The 14,540-nt window shown below is 48.8% G+C and overlaps 1 protein-coding gene across 2 annotated transcripts in view; it reads left to right on the forward strand.

Moving 5' to 3' along the window:
* LOC117369022 (transmembrane protein 189-like) overlaps positions 1-14,540 on the forward strand; it is a 73,561-nt gene that overhangs the window by 43,735 nt on the left and 15,286 nt on the right. For both annotated transcript variants that reach the window (XM_033962912.1, XM_033962911.1), the window contains 2 exons: positions 1,891-1,982; positions 12,777-12,921. In XM_033962912.1, the coding sequence (XP_033818803.1) occupies positions 1,891-1,982; positions 12,777-12,921 (237 nt within the window). The remainder of the gene's footprint in view (positions 1-1,890; positions 1,983-12,776; positions 12,922-14,540) is intronic.

Genomic DNA, 14,540 nt, shown 5'->3' on the forward strand with positions numbered 1-14,540 from the left:
TATGCGATTCCTTCTCCCCACCATGACTCGCCTGTTTGTACACTTGAGCCATACGGTGCCAGGAGTTCAGATTGGTCTTGCACTTTTCAAATCTTGTGAAACTTAAAACTGCAAGATCAACCTGAAATTCAGGCACTATGCGGTTAAGGAAACGATATGCACTTCTTTACAGCCTCATGCACTGTGGTTATTTCATAAAATTTGCATCCTTGAAGATACAACATATATAATTTTTTCCAGTGGTCTACTTGCTTGTATGTAATTGAGTGCCACTGACAGAATTTTCAGATGATGAACAGTACCACAGTGCTCATCAGTAGTAGCCATGATTAAGAAGGATCCTAAGGTCCTGATTCTCGCAACACGTGTCCTGATTGCAGGCAGTGGTAGTCGTCCTATCACCATCTGGCAGCCAATCTAGGCAGGAGGCCTACATTGTAGGCCTCTGTAGCACGTCTACAGAGATGCCCAAGGCGGGGTGTGGATATAGTTTCGCTTGGAAGTGGCCTTGGGTGGGCTTAAGCGTCGGTACATGTCTCCTTAGACGCAAGACAGATACCTTAAATGTAGACCTTTCAAGATGCTAGCCTACATTTAAGGCATCTGTCCAGGAGTGTAGACAACAATTCTGAATAGGACATCGATGCGTGATAGACATGCATTTGGCTGCTGATATTGGCATCTTATACAGAATCAGGCCCTAAGTGTTGCTTTGTCTGTAGTTTGTATTATGCAGACATGTTGCAAGTGTGCTGGAATTCTAAAGGCCCATTTCAAACTGTCAAGGAATAGGAAGAAATTTTTAGTCTTTTTTCCCCTTGCACCTCTCCTCCTGCCATAGGCTAAAGCACTATTGATCTTTTATGGATTCCTTCTGATAGTAGTGACTCCGGCCCAGATCTGCTCTTTTTGTTGTTGTTGTTGTTGTTGTTAATACTGTATCTGACCCATCTCAACTCTTCTGTCTCTCTTGTTTTTATTGGGTGAGGGAACAGATGAGAGGGGTGAACATGGTGAACCACTGGGTTTTAAAAATTTAATTTAGTATTTAATCTCAGAAAAATGTTCTGGTTGTCAGCTAAAGTCAAGATATCAAAATCTAATTTAAACTATTAACATTTTCTATATAAAGGGTGACATAATCCAATCATTTTTTTCTAGTTTGTTGAAGGGTTCTTTTTGGTCCCTAAAGCACCCAGCAGATTTAATGGGGAGATCACAGAAGAATCTACCTGAGTGGTTCCCAACCCTGTCCTGGAGGACCCCCAGGTCAGTCGAGTTTTCAGGATAACCCTTATGAATATCAGGGAGCAGATTTGCATGCCTGGCATCCCCATTATATGCAGATCTCTCACATGCATATTAGGGCTATCCTGAAAACTTGGGGGTGCTCCAGGATAGGGGTGGGAACCACTGGGCTACCTGGATGATAATTTCTGGAACATAAGACTTTTCGTTCTGGGACAGGCCAAAGGTTCATCAAGCCCAATATCCTGTTTCCAACAGTGGCCAACCCAGGTCATAGGTATCTGGCAAGATCCCAAGGAGTAAAACAGATTTTACACTGCTTATCCCAGGAATTATCCCAGGAATAAGCAGTGAACTTCCCTAAACCATCTCGATAATGACCTATGGACTTCTCTTTTAGGAAATTATCTTGTCTGATCCTTTTTTTTAACCCAGCTATTTTATTAGTCTTGGGTACCCAAATAAATTCATGTAAATCATTCTGAGGGAGAGCGGTATAGAAAATTGAATGAATTAATAAATGCTGTAATTCCACAGCTTAATTTGTGCACCATCAGATTTAATCTGCTACCAGTTCAGTGCATTCTCTAAAAGCCGCCTCCTATACCTTGTACGTGTCACTGCATTTAGTTTTCTTTAAAGTTGCAGGAATCATCACCGCAGATTTTGCGTCTGGATTGGTGCACTGGGGAGCTGATACGTGGGGATCTGTGGAACTGCCCATTGTTGGAAAAGTAAGTTTCAAAGATACCATGCAAATTAATTCTAGCCAGGAGAGTCGCTTAAGTGTACATTTTGGTACTGTTTGAGCACAGAAGCAGCCATGAGTCATTTGAAAGGTCAGATGCCATATTGCTTCCTGCAGGATGTCTTAAAAAAATCCTTTTGGTAACTGCTAATGGCCCTGATGAAAAGACCTCTGTATATATTTGGGGGAAACGGGGCTACACTGACCCCTGCTAGCTATAAGGGGGATTGTCACTTTTCATGCTAGATTTAACAACTGGTCAGCTAAGGGAGAGAGGTATGGCCAGTAGGAAAAAGGAGGTATTGATGCTGAGACCTCATTTAGAATATTGTATACAATTTTGAAGGCCGCACCTTCAAAAAGATATGGAAAGGATGGAGTTGGTCCAGAGGAAGGCTACTAAAATGGTGTGTGGTTTTGATATCTTTAAGTCTGCCCCTGTACGCCTTATCACAATCTGTATATTTTGGAGGAAAGGCGGGAGAGGGGAGATATGATAGAGACGTTCAAATAACTAGATAATGTAAATGTGCATGAATCAAGTCTCTTTCATTTGAAAGAAAACTCTGCAATGAGAGGACATAGGATGAAGTTAAGAGGTGATAGGCTCCGGAGTAATCTGAGGAAATACTTTTTTACGGAAAGGGTGGTAGATGTGTGGAACAGTTTCCTGGAAAAGGTGATGGAGACAGAGACTGTGTCTGAATTCAAAAGGGCCTGAGATAGGCACGTGGGATCTCTCGGAACAGAAAGATAAATTATTAAAATAGAGTAATTTTGGAAAATATGAATAGGGTGGGGAATCTCCGCTTGGTTAATTTTCCCAGTGACTTATTATCTCCCGAAATATTGTTAAGGAAATTTCTTAAAGAGATACTGGGATTACCCAATGCAGAGACCTTTCCAATTAATAATTATTATTATCCCAGGACAAGCAGGCATGATATTCTCACATGTGGGTGACGTCATCTACGAAGCCCCGATGCGGACAGCTTTTTTCAAGCAAACTTGATTGAAGATTTAAGTTTGCTCTGCTGCTCCACGCATGCGTGCCTTCCTGCTCCACTAGAGGGTGCATCCCCTCCTCGTGGTCTCCAGTTCAAATTTTTCCGCTGAGCTTAGAAGTCGTGTATTTCTAGGCTCTGCCCCAACTGCCTTCTAGCACCGCGATTTTTTCTGGTTTTTTATCGATTAAGTCGCTGTGCGCGTTTTTTTATTTTTATTTAATTGTCCTGCTTTGTTTTAACCGACCCGGAGGCTTCCGGGTCGCCGCGGCCGCGTGGCTACTTGGGCCGCGGCCAGTTTCATTTTCTATGTCCCGGCCTTTGACCGGCTTTAAAAAGTGCACCCGGTGCGAGCGACTTTTTTCCACCACAGACCCGCATCGCCGGTGCATCCTCTGCCTGGGGGCCACCCATCCAACCGATTCTTGCCCCCAGTGCGCTACTTTTCAGAACCGGGTCCTCCGTCGAAGGAAAGCCCGCATGGCGGATCTTTTCACCGCCGACCAGCCCACTACCTCAGCCTCGAGGTCGGCCTCGGCCCCGACTACCTCGGCACCGCCTCGAGACTCGACCCCGAAGTCCTCGGGTTCGCAGAAAGCCTCGGCTCCGGGTAAGTCTCCTCTTCCTTCTTCAGGTTCCGCGCCGGCGAAGAAGCCAGCCTCGGGGACACCGGCGGCGCATGGCGGAAGTTCCATGCCTTCAGCCCCGGCGAAGTCTTCCAAGCCCTCGGGACGTGCCTCCACCACCCGGGAATACTCAAAATCGAGGTCGCCCTCGGTGGAGTGCACTGCAGCATCGGACATGCCCTCGATGCTGTCCGTGCCTGTTTTTCAGGACATGCTCCGGGCGATGATCTCGTCGGAGATGTCCGCTGTGCTTACCCATCTGCAATCGACCTCGACCTCGCGTGCGCCGGACCAGCCTTAGCCTCGCGTCGAGCCCCCTCGGGGCAAGGTGCGCCAGCCTCGCCGCATCTCATCCTCGTCGGATTCCTCGCCGAGGCGCTTGAGACGCTCTCCCTCCCCGGACCGCCGCGGGGCAAAGCGTTGCGCTAAAATGATCGAAACCTCGAATCGCCGTACCTCTAAGAAGGCCCGGAGTTCCCCCCACTCTACGAGGCTGCTCCCCGGCGCCTCGTGCAGGACCGCTGAAGGTAGCGGAGCTATCACTCTCCAACCCTCAGATTCTCCTAACTCCCCCTCGGTCCGGGGCTCCGAACCGAGGTTCCAGGCTTTCGCTGAGGGAGTCCGGATCCAGGTCGCCGACTCGACATCGGTCGGTACCTCGTACCCCGGCATCGTCCCCGAGGGGCTCCTCGAGACGACGCAGGTCCCCGACCCCGGAACACTTTCGCAGTGCCTCCCCGGTCTCGGAGCACGGGTCAGAGCTTGAACCTCGATATTCGAGGGAAGCCTCCCCGTCCTTCTCCGCCCGACGGAGGTCTCATTCACCATCCCCACATGGGGCTCTGGGAACGTCCCGCCCCTCCTTCACTCGCTTTGTCCAGGACATGGGCCATGCTCTGGACTTAGACCTCCAGTCCAACTCAAGATACTCTAAGGAGTACCTGGCAGAGCTGGATATGCCATCACCACCCAGAGAGTCCCTTCGCCTACCGCTCAACCCAGTACTCCAACAGGCCTTCATCAGGAATCTGGAGACCCCCTATATGGTAACGGCTGTTCCCTCCAAAATGGAATCCAAGTATCATACAGTACCCTGCCCGGGGTTTGAACACCCACAGCTCTCCCATCAATCGCTGTTGGTAGAATCTTCCTTAAAAAAGGCTCACCCCCTCCCGGGTCTCGGCGGCTGTCCCACCAGGTCGAGAGGGTCGGACCCTTGACAAATTCGGCAGGAGACTGTACCAGAACTCAATGATGGCCTCTAGGGTGCAAAATTACACCTTCACCTTCACGTCCTACCTGAAACACCTCATTGGACTGCTAGGAGCCTTTGCGACTGACTTGCCGGCCTCCCGCCAAGGGGCCTTTGGCCTACTTTTGGAGATGTTCTCCAACCTACGCCTCCATTTATTCCACGCGGCCTATGATGGCTTCGAACTTTCCTCTAGGGTGGCAGCCTTTGCTATCGCCATGCGCCACCTAGCTTGGTTGCGCCTGGTCGACATGGACCCCAACTTACAGGACCGGTTGGCTAACCTCCCCTGTGTGGGCAAAGAACTGTTTGATGATACCATCGAGGCAGCCACGAAACGCCTTTCTGAACACGAACGCTCGTTTGCCTCCCTCGTCCGGCCCAAGCCAAAACCGCCTGCGTCCAGGCCATTCAGGGCCCCTCTGCGCCGCTACCCACAAAAATCTACTCCCGATTTCTCGCGGCCTCCACTCCGACGTCCGCAAGCTCACCATCGGGCTCCGCCCAAGTCCCAGCCGCCTGAGATTGCAAAACCATCCCCGTCCTATTGATGGGATACGCGGATGGGGGCTGGCCCCCTCCGCCACAGACCCAGACACCCTTCCCATCAGGGGTCACCTCCGAGCCTTTTATCCACGCTGGAAACAAGTCACGTCGGACGCATGGGTCCTTGGCGTGATCTTATCAGGATACTCTCTCAACTTTCGGGAGATTCCTCCAGACAGCCCTCAAGGGTGTGTCCGCCCAATCGGACCCAGCTACCCCTCCTTCTCTCAGAAGCTCGAGACCTGCTTCGCCTGCGGGCAGTGGAGGTGGTTACCCCCGACCAACGGGGAAAAGGGTTCTACTCCCGTTACTTCCTGGTGCCGAAGAAGACGGGAGACCTGCGCCCAATTCTACACTTGAGACGACTCAACAAATTTCTGGTGCGGGAAAAGTTTTGAATGCTTTCCTTACTGATTCTCTATCCTCTGATCGACGAGAGCGATTGGCTCTGCTCCCTTGATCTGAAGGAAGCTTACACACATGTTCCAGTGCATCCCGCTCACCGCAAGTTCCTGCGTTTTCAGGTGGGAGACCCTTTGGCCTGGCATCATCACCTCGAGTCTTCACGAAGTGCCTCGTGGTGGTCGCAGCTGCCTTACGCTCTCAGGGTTTTCAGGTATTCCCCTACCTGGACGACTGGCTGATCAAAGCCCCGTCCAGGGAGGGGGTTATCTCAGCGACCCGACAGACTATTATTTACCTTCAGGGTCTGGGATTCGAGATAAACTTTCCAAAATCCCAGCTGCGCCCCTCTCAGTCCTTACAGTTCATCGGGGCCGTGCTGGACACGGTTCGCCTCCATTCCTTCCTCCCCCCTCCACGTCTAGAGGCGTTAGTAAGTCTGAGCCGAAGGATTTCGCTGCTGAACTCGGTATCAGCACGGCAGATGATGACTCTTCTGGGCCACATGGCCTCTACCGTCCATGTCATACCCTTCGCCCGTCTCCACCTGAGGATCCCTCAATGGACCCTGGCCTCTCAATGGCACCAGGACCGGGACCCGATCGATCGTCCCGTGACAGTGACTCCTTCCTTGCAACGATCGCTCTGTTGGTGGGCCGACTCTTCAAATCTTTCCAAAGGTTTGCTCTTCCTCGCCCCCCCACACAGCATGGTACTCACCACGGACTCGTCGGAGTACGCTTGGGGAGCTCATCTGGATGGCCTACGCACTCAAGGGATGTGGTCGGCAGAGGACCGTCGCTGTCACATCAACGTGCTGGAACTTCGGGCCATCTACCTCGCCGATGTGGCTTTTGAACATCTGCTCCACGATCGGGTGGTTCTCGTCCAAACCGACAACCAGGTGGCAATGTACTACGTAAATAAGCAAGGGGGAACAGGGTCATGGTCCCTCTGTCGGGAAGCTCTGCGCCTCTGGAAGTGGGCGATCTCCAACAACATCTGCCTTCGAGCGGTGTACATACAAGGAGAACGGAATTGCCTGGCGGACAGACTCGGACGCCTCCTCCAGCCTCACGAGTGGTCACTGCATCTCAGACCTTGCACCAGGTGTTCGAAAAGTGGGGGACTCCTCAGATCTGTTTGCCTTCCCCCTCAATCACAAACTGCCTCACTTCTGCTCCAGGATGTGCTCCCCGGACCGCCTAGAGGCCGACGCCTTCCTCCTGGATTGGGAGGGAAGGTTTCTGTACGCATTCCAGCCTTTTCCTCTGATTTCTGCGGACACTGGTCCATCTCAAATCAGTGCGAGCCACTCTGATCTTGATTGCTCCTCGATGGCCGCGCCAGCCTTGGTTTTCCCTTCTACTTCAACTCAGTGCCAGGGATCCGCTGCTTCTGCCTCTGTTTCCCTCTCTGCTATCGCAGAGTCAGGGTTCGCTGTTACATCCCAATCTTCAGTCTCTACATCTGACTGCTTGGTTTCTTTCCCCCTGACTTCCCTTCCGGTGTCTCAATCAGTCAGGGAGATATTGGAGGCCTCGAGGAAAACCTCGACTAGAATCTGCTATTCCCAGAAGTGGACCAGATTCTCGTCCTGGTGCTCCTCTCACCGCCAGGACCCGGTGTCGGTCCCTGTGTCATTGGTCCTGGAGTATTTGCTTCAGTTATCTCACTCCGGCCTGAAGACCAACTCCATTCGAGTACATCTTAGTGCGATTGCTGCCTTTCATCAGCCCCTGGAGGGGAAGGCCCTTTCACTCCATCCCTTAGTTTCTTGTTTCATGAAAGGTCTTTTGAATGTTCACCCTCCTCTCAAACCTCCCCCGGTGGTTTGGGATCTCAATGTGGTTCTGGCTCAACTCATGAAACCTCCATTTGAGCCGCTGGACGAATGCCATCTTAAGTTTCTCACTTGGAAGGTGATTTTCCTGCTTGCCCTCACTTCCGCTCGGCGGGTCAGTGAACTGCGGACCCATCTTTCACTGTATTCCATCATGACAAGGTGGTTCTCTGCACTCATCCTAAGTTCTTGCCTAAGGTGGTGTCTGACTTCCACCTCAACCAGTCCATTGTCTTGCCAGTGTTCTTTCCCAAGCCCCACTCTCATCCTGGAGAGGTGGCGCTCCACACTCTTGACTGTAAGAGAGCGTTGGCCTTTTACCTTCAACGCACTCAATCTCATCGGACAGTTCCACAACTGTTTTTGTCCTTCGACCCTAATCGGTTGGGTCGCCCAGTTTCCAAGCGCACCTTGTCCAACTGGTTGGCTGCTTGTATTTCTTTTTGCTACGCTCAGGCTGGTCTCGCGCTGCATGGTTGAGTAACGGGACATAGGGTCCGAGCGATGGCAGCTTCGGTAGCTTTCCTCCGGTCCACACCCATTGAGGAAATCTGCAAGGCTGCCACGTGGTCCTCGGTTCATACTTTCACCTCCCACTACTGCCTGGATACATTGTCCAGGAGCGATGGCCGTTTTGGCCAATCGGTATTGCGTAATCTATTTTCTTAAATTGCCAACTTCCCTCCGCCCTTTTTGGTTAGCTTGGAAGTCACCCACATGTGAGAATATCATGCCTGCTTGTCCTGGGATAAAGCACAGTTACTTACCGTAACAGGTGTTATCCAGGGACAGCAGGCATATATTCTCACAACCCGCCCGCCTCCCCGAGGTTGGCTTCTTTGCTGGTTATGTGAACTGGAGACCACGAGGAGGGGATGCACCCTCTAGTGGAGCAGGAAGGCACGCATGCGTGGAGCAGCAGAGCAAACTTAAATCTTCAATCAAGTTTGCTTGAAAAAAGCTGTCCGCATCGGGGCTCCGTAGATGACGTCACCCACATGTGAGAATATATGCCTGCTGTCCCTGGATAACACCTGTTACGGTAAGTAACTGTGCTTTACATTCCGCAAAAAAAAATACAATCCGACCAGAAGGAGGATCATCTGGTCACAAATGGAATAAATTTGACAGAATTTTTGGAAGATAGTCAAGATGTGATTCAGAGTAGATCCACCATGGTAATAACATGCATGAGTGAGATAGATAAGATGTTGATAATGAAACTTTATTTTAAAAATAGGTTAACTAAATTTTGTGGAGATTTAGTTAGGATTTTTCCTGATGTCTCGAGAGCTACGCAGTTTAGGAGGAAGGAATTTTTGAAATTGAGAGAGAGTTTTAGCTCTTGAGGCATCATTCTATTTAAAATTTCCATGTAAATGTCTTGTTCAATTACAAGACATTGAATATGTATTTTGGGAGAATAATTGGAGGAAAGTCAGAGTCCCCAAAATAAGGAATGGTTAAGATTCGATGAATCAGTAACCAATTCTTAGTTTTCTTTACATTTAAATGTTAGTTGATCTTTAGGTTTGACTCCCCAAATTTCATGGGCTTGAAAAGGAATTTTGTACTGTATGTATAATTATTGTAAAATTAAGTGAAATAATCCTTTTTCTTTGGTATCGTTTGATATTATAAATTGTTAAATTTTGCATAAATAAAAAATAAATAAATAAGAGTAGAACGTGCATGCGAAGTGAAAGTAATAGAGTAGACATGCACCCTCAGGGGTCGATCTGTGCTTAGTGATTACAATCAAAGACAGATATACCAAGCACCCAACTCAGACGCGTTAAGTTTTAAGGATTCTGATTATAATCCTGTGTGTTACTATTTTGTCACTATAAGCCTGGCTTTCATAGAAAGCGGTGGCAGGTTGGTTTTTTTGTTTGTTTCAGAAGGTTGGGCAGTTGGAGGGGCTATTTTTACCCATTTGGCACTACAGGTAAAATGGAATGCATAAGTGTGGTAGTGGGTCTTTTCTCTCTGGCACTGCTTGGGTGAGCTAATGGACAGCTGTTCCGAGCTGGTGCTGAACTTATATCTGAGTGCTTGAAGAAAAACCAAATTAAAGTTTTGGACTGGCCTAGTCAAAGTTCTGACTTTAAACCCAATAGAGATGCTTTGGCAGGACTAGAAATGAACAGTTTTGGCATGAAAACCTACAGATGTTCCCTGAATTGAAGTTTTGTTTGCCAGTATGAAAACTGTTCATTAATCATATTTTTTTCCTCATAATACGTACCATGTAAGAAAGTGTAATATTTGTGTTGGCCAGTCAGCGAGCATTAATGATCAAGGGCTACTGAATCTGGCTTCCAAGTTTGAAAATAAAGCATATTTCTCCATATCTCTTTAGAGCTCGTCCCTTAGATGATGGGCATTATACTAGCTACTACAGGCACCATGGCTTAATAGTGTATGGCCCTCTAGTGTGTGAATTCTCTGCTTTATTTTAAGTTGCAACAGCAAATTTCTTCCCATCTGATTATAAAATTGCATACAAACCTGTACAATGAGACTGTTCTTTACTGAGGGAAGATTCTCAAAACTTGCTAGCAAAATTCAGCAACTCGATGTAGTGACCGTAGAGGAAGCGATTTTATTTTACGGGCGATTCTCAGCATAAGAGCATACAAATTATATGCACACCATTCGTGTGGCGAATCGCTGGTAAAGATCGAGAGGAAATGTGCCCAGCATTTGTTCAGAAGAGTAATCGCTAAGTACAGCTCCCCCTTCTGTCAAAGCTGCTCTCCCTGCTCCGATCAATTAAGCCATAGGTCTCCCTGAGTCCTGCTGGCTCAGCTGATTGACCGACAAGGAGAGTAATCGAGGGAAACGTTCCCCTGACAACACTTCCCCTCATCTGCCGCTGCCCAGCGTCTCCACAAGATCAACAGGAGGGATGGCCACTCCCTCCCACTGCAGCTGGGGTCCCTTGACAACCTCAACACCACCAGCAGGAGGGATGCCTCCTCTCTCCCATCACCGCTGCTGCCTTCACCCCCCCCCCAAACAACCTGCTGACACCCCCAGCAGGAGAGATGCCCACTCCCTCCTGCTGCTGGGGTTCCCCCCCATACCCCCTTTACTTTTTGGATGAAGACCAGCCAGAGGGATGCCTACTCCCTCTGGCCGGCAGGCCCGCCTCTTCAAAATGGCGGACCTTCCCCTTCCTGATGCATCCTGGTATGCACCAAGGAGGGGCCTGATTGGCCCAAGTGCCCAAGGGAAGTAGTTGGGGGTGTGAGGGACCCCAGCAGCAGGAGGGAGTGGGCATCCCTCCTGCTGGGGGTTTCAACAGGTTGTTGGGGGTGGGCGATGGTGACAGTGAAAGGGAGTGGGCATCCCTCTTGCTGGGGCTGTCAAGTAGTGGGCAATGGCGGCAGTGGAAGGGAGTAGGCATCCATCTTGGCAGGTGTGTTGAGGGACCCCAGCGGCGGTGGTGGGCATCCCTCCTGCCTATATTTGATTCGAGGATCTCTTTTTTTTTTCTTTTTTTTTTTTTTTCAATTTGTTGGGGAGGGGGGAGTATGAGCTGTCAAGCCTTACTTTCCTGTCAGTGCCAGAGCCAATCGCACTGACTATAAAGTGAGGCTGCTACAGCTCAAACCCTGCTGGAAAATTTTGCCCTCAGATGTGGCACAGCAAGGTTAAGGAATCGGCTGGCGATGAGAAAATCACCCGGTGTTCTCCTTTAAAATGAGCCCATTTTAATATTAATGACCTCGTTGTACAACATTTGCATGGCAGTCGGAGACTACCTAGGAAGCTCAGAAAAGGCAACGGTGAGCCGTTCTGATAATCTGCCGGTAAAATACTGCCCCACCAAACCAGCTGGAGCCAGTTTAGCAACCGCCATTAAATATACAATAAGTTTTGAGAATCCTCCCTTGAGAACTTTGTCTCACATTGGCCCTGAGACTATCGGACTCTAGGTGAACCTTCAGCTTCACTCAACCTCTCCCATAACCCATCAGTTTTCTCTTCCAGGATTTTGATAATTAAACTTTTACAATTATGATCACCCTACCACAATTTTATATAAATGCATAATTGAATAGCATGCTTTTAAATATTAATATTTTTTTTGGCAGCTAAAAGTACCTGTGGGTGTTGATGGATCTTTGTGTATGGCTGACAGAACTTAATTGGTTTGCTTTCACTGCAGCTGCATTTTGCTGCCCTCCCCCCCCCCCCACCCCCTTCAAAGCTGTTGCCTTAGGTGACTACCTAGGCCTAGATTCACTAACCTGCCCGATTCGCTCCACTCGTGTCCGATCCGATGCAGGCCGACTGATTGACAATGGGCTTGTATTCAAATGGGGGCGATCGGAGGAACGCTGCCCACCAATTACACGGATCACTCTCCAGTGATCCAGACGCATGCGCAGACCATCTACGTTGCCTTTAGATGGTCTGCGCATGCATTTGATGTCCATGTTTTTTGTTTTTTTTAACTCGCAAGCCTGTGGTTTTAACCCGTAGGTCTAAAGCGGGTTAAAACCACAGGCTCACACTGCAGAAAATTGGGACAGAGCTCAGGACAGGGAGCAGGGCTGGAAGATCGGGGCAGGAGAGTTGGGGCAGAGCTTGGGGCTGGAAATTGGCAGGTATTTCAGGGCGGCAATGGAGCAGGAAAGTCAGTAGGGACGTGTGCGACTATTCCTCAGCAGTCATATTTTGGGATTGGCCAGCCCAGTCAGTGTTCCTTTTTTTTTTTTTTTTTTAGTGAATTGCTGTCTGCCTGCCTATATTTGCATGCCATTCCCCCTCATTTGCATGCGCGGATCGGAATCGAATTGGGAGGCAGGGTAGTGAATCGGGTCTGGGTCACAAAGGGGTCGCATCGGTGGGCTTGATGAATCTAGTCCTTAGTCTTGTCTGATGGTTAGGTCAGCCATGCTTATTTATCACTTGATAACATTTTTCGAATAGTATAAGAACATAAGCATCGCCTCTGCTGAGTCAGACCATAGGTCCATCGTGTCCAGCAGTCCGTATAATTTATCACCACCAATTATCAAGTACTTTTAGCTAAATCCTATTAATGTTAATTGGCTAAAGCTAATTTTTTTTCATGTCTCTTCTTGCCTCCTAGGCTTTTATCAGACCTTTCCGAGAGCATCACATTGACCCCACGGCAATTACTAGGCATGACTTCATAGAGACCAATGGAGACAACTGTATGTTGACAGTAATCCCCTTGGCAAATATGGCATACAAATTTCTTATCTTTCCTCCAGGTAAAAAAATACAACCTGTTGAAATACTGTCTTATCCCTCTTTGTGAGTATAATCAATATGTTTATTCATATTGCACAGTTTGGTTCAGAAATAGGGAGAGCAGGATTCCTAAAGCTCCTCTGAGGAGGTTGAGGAATAAGGGTGTGCATGACTTAAAAAAAAAAAATCAAGCATTAGAGAACTGTTTATAAGTTCAAAACAGTACCCTCTATGTTTCTCACTGCAACTCTCAACAGTTCATAGTCTAAAGCGCGCAAGGACAAAGGCGCGTGGACAACTGAGCGCAGGACCTCATTGCGCCGAAGAAAAACCGTATTTTAAAGGGCTCCGACGGGGGGTGTTGGTGGGGAACCCCCCACTTTACTTAATAGAGATCGTGCTGGCGTTGTGGGGGGCTTGAGGGGTTGTAACCCCCCTCATTATACTGGAAACTTAATTTTTTCCCTATTTTTTAGGGAAAAAGTTAAGTTTTCAGTATAATGTGGGGAGTTACACCCCCCACACACCCCCCAACATGACAGCGTGAGGCAGCGCGATCCCTATTAAGTAGAGTGGGGGGGTTCCCCCCCCACACCCCCTGTTGGAGCCCTTTAAAATATGGTTTTTCTTCGGCGCAATGAGGTCCTGCCCTTTAAAATACAGGTTTTCTTCGGCGCGATTAAACCCTGCACTCAGTTGTCCGCACTCGGTTGTCAGCGCGCCTTTGTCCTCGTGTGCTTTTGACCCGTCACCACTCTCAGCACATTAATTTTATGGCTCTCAGCAGGACCATTTAGGACTCAAAACACTTTCACAGTCCAAGGATCTCCTCCCACGGCTTCCAGTATCACCTCTTTGCTGATGATTCTCAGATCTACCTCTCTATACCAAATATCTGTACTGAAATCCAGACCAGAGTCTCAGCCTGCCTGCCTATTTCATAGAAAAGTCTGACATTACCACCTGGATGTCTCACCACCTTCTAAAATTGAATATGGTTAAAACAAAGCTGCTCATCTTCCCGCCTAAACCCACCTCTCCACTTCCCTCATTCTCTGTCTCTGTGGACAACACTCTCATCCTTCCTGCTTTGTCTGCTCTTAATCTCAGGATCATCTTTGACTCCTCTCTCTCCTTCACTACCCAGATACAATATATCGCTAAAATCTGCCACTTCTTCCTCTATAATATTACCAAAATCCGATCCTCTTTGAGCACACTACCAAATCACTTATCCATGCCCTCATCACCTCGCGTTTAGACTACTGCAACTCAGGCCTTCTGCTTAGCCGTCTCGCTCCCCTCCTCCATCCAGAATTCGGCTGCACGACTCATATTCCAGGACAGCCGCTATACTCGCGTTAACCCCTCTCCTAAAGTCACTTCATTGGCTTCCCATCCATTTCTGAATACAATTCAAACTCCTTACTAACCTACAAATGCACTCACTCAGCTGCCCCTCACTATCTCTCTTCACTTACCTCCCCCTATGATCCCCATATGAGCTCTGCTCAGCTGGCAAGTCCCTCCTATCTGTTTCCTTCTCTTCAACTGCTAACTCCAGACTCTGTCCCTCCTACCTTGCTGCGCCGTATGCTTGGAACAAAGCATCTGTCAGTGTTCAAGGCCCGGTTACAAG

This window comes from Geotrypetes seraphini, chromosome 11 (assembly GCF_902459505.1).
Source record: "Geotrypetes seraphini chromosome 11, aGeoSer1.1, whole genome shotgun sequence".
NCBI lineage: Eukaryota > Metazoa > Chordata > Amphibia > Gymnophiona > Dermophiidae > Geotrypetes > Geotrypetes seraphini.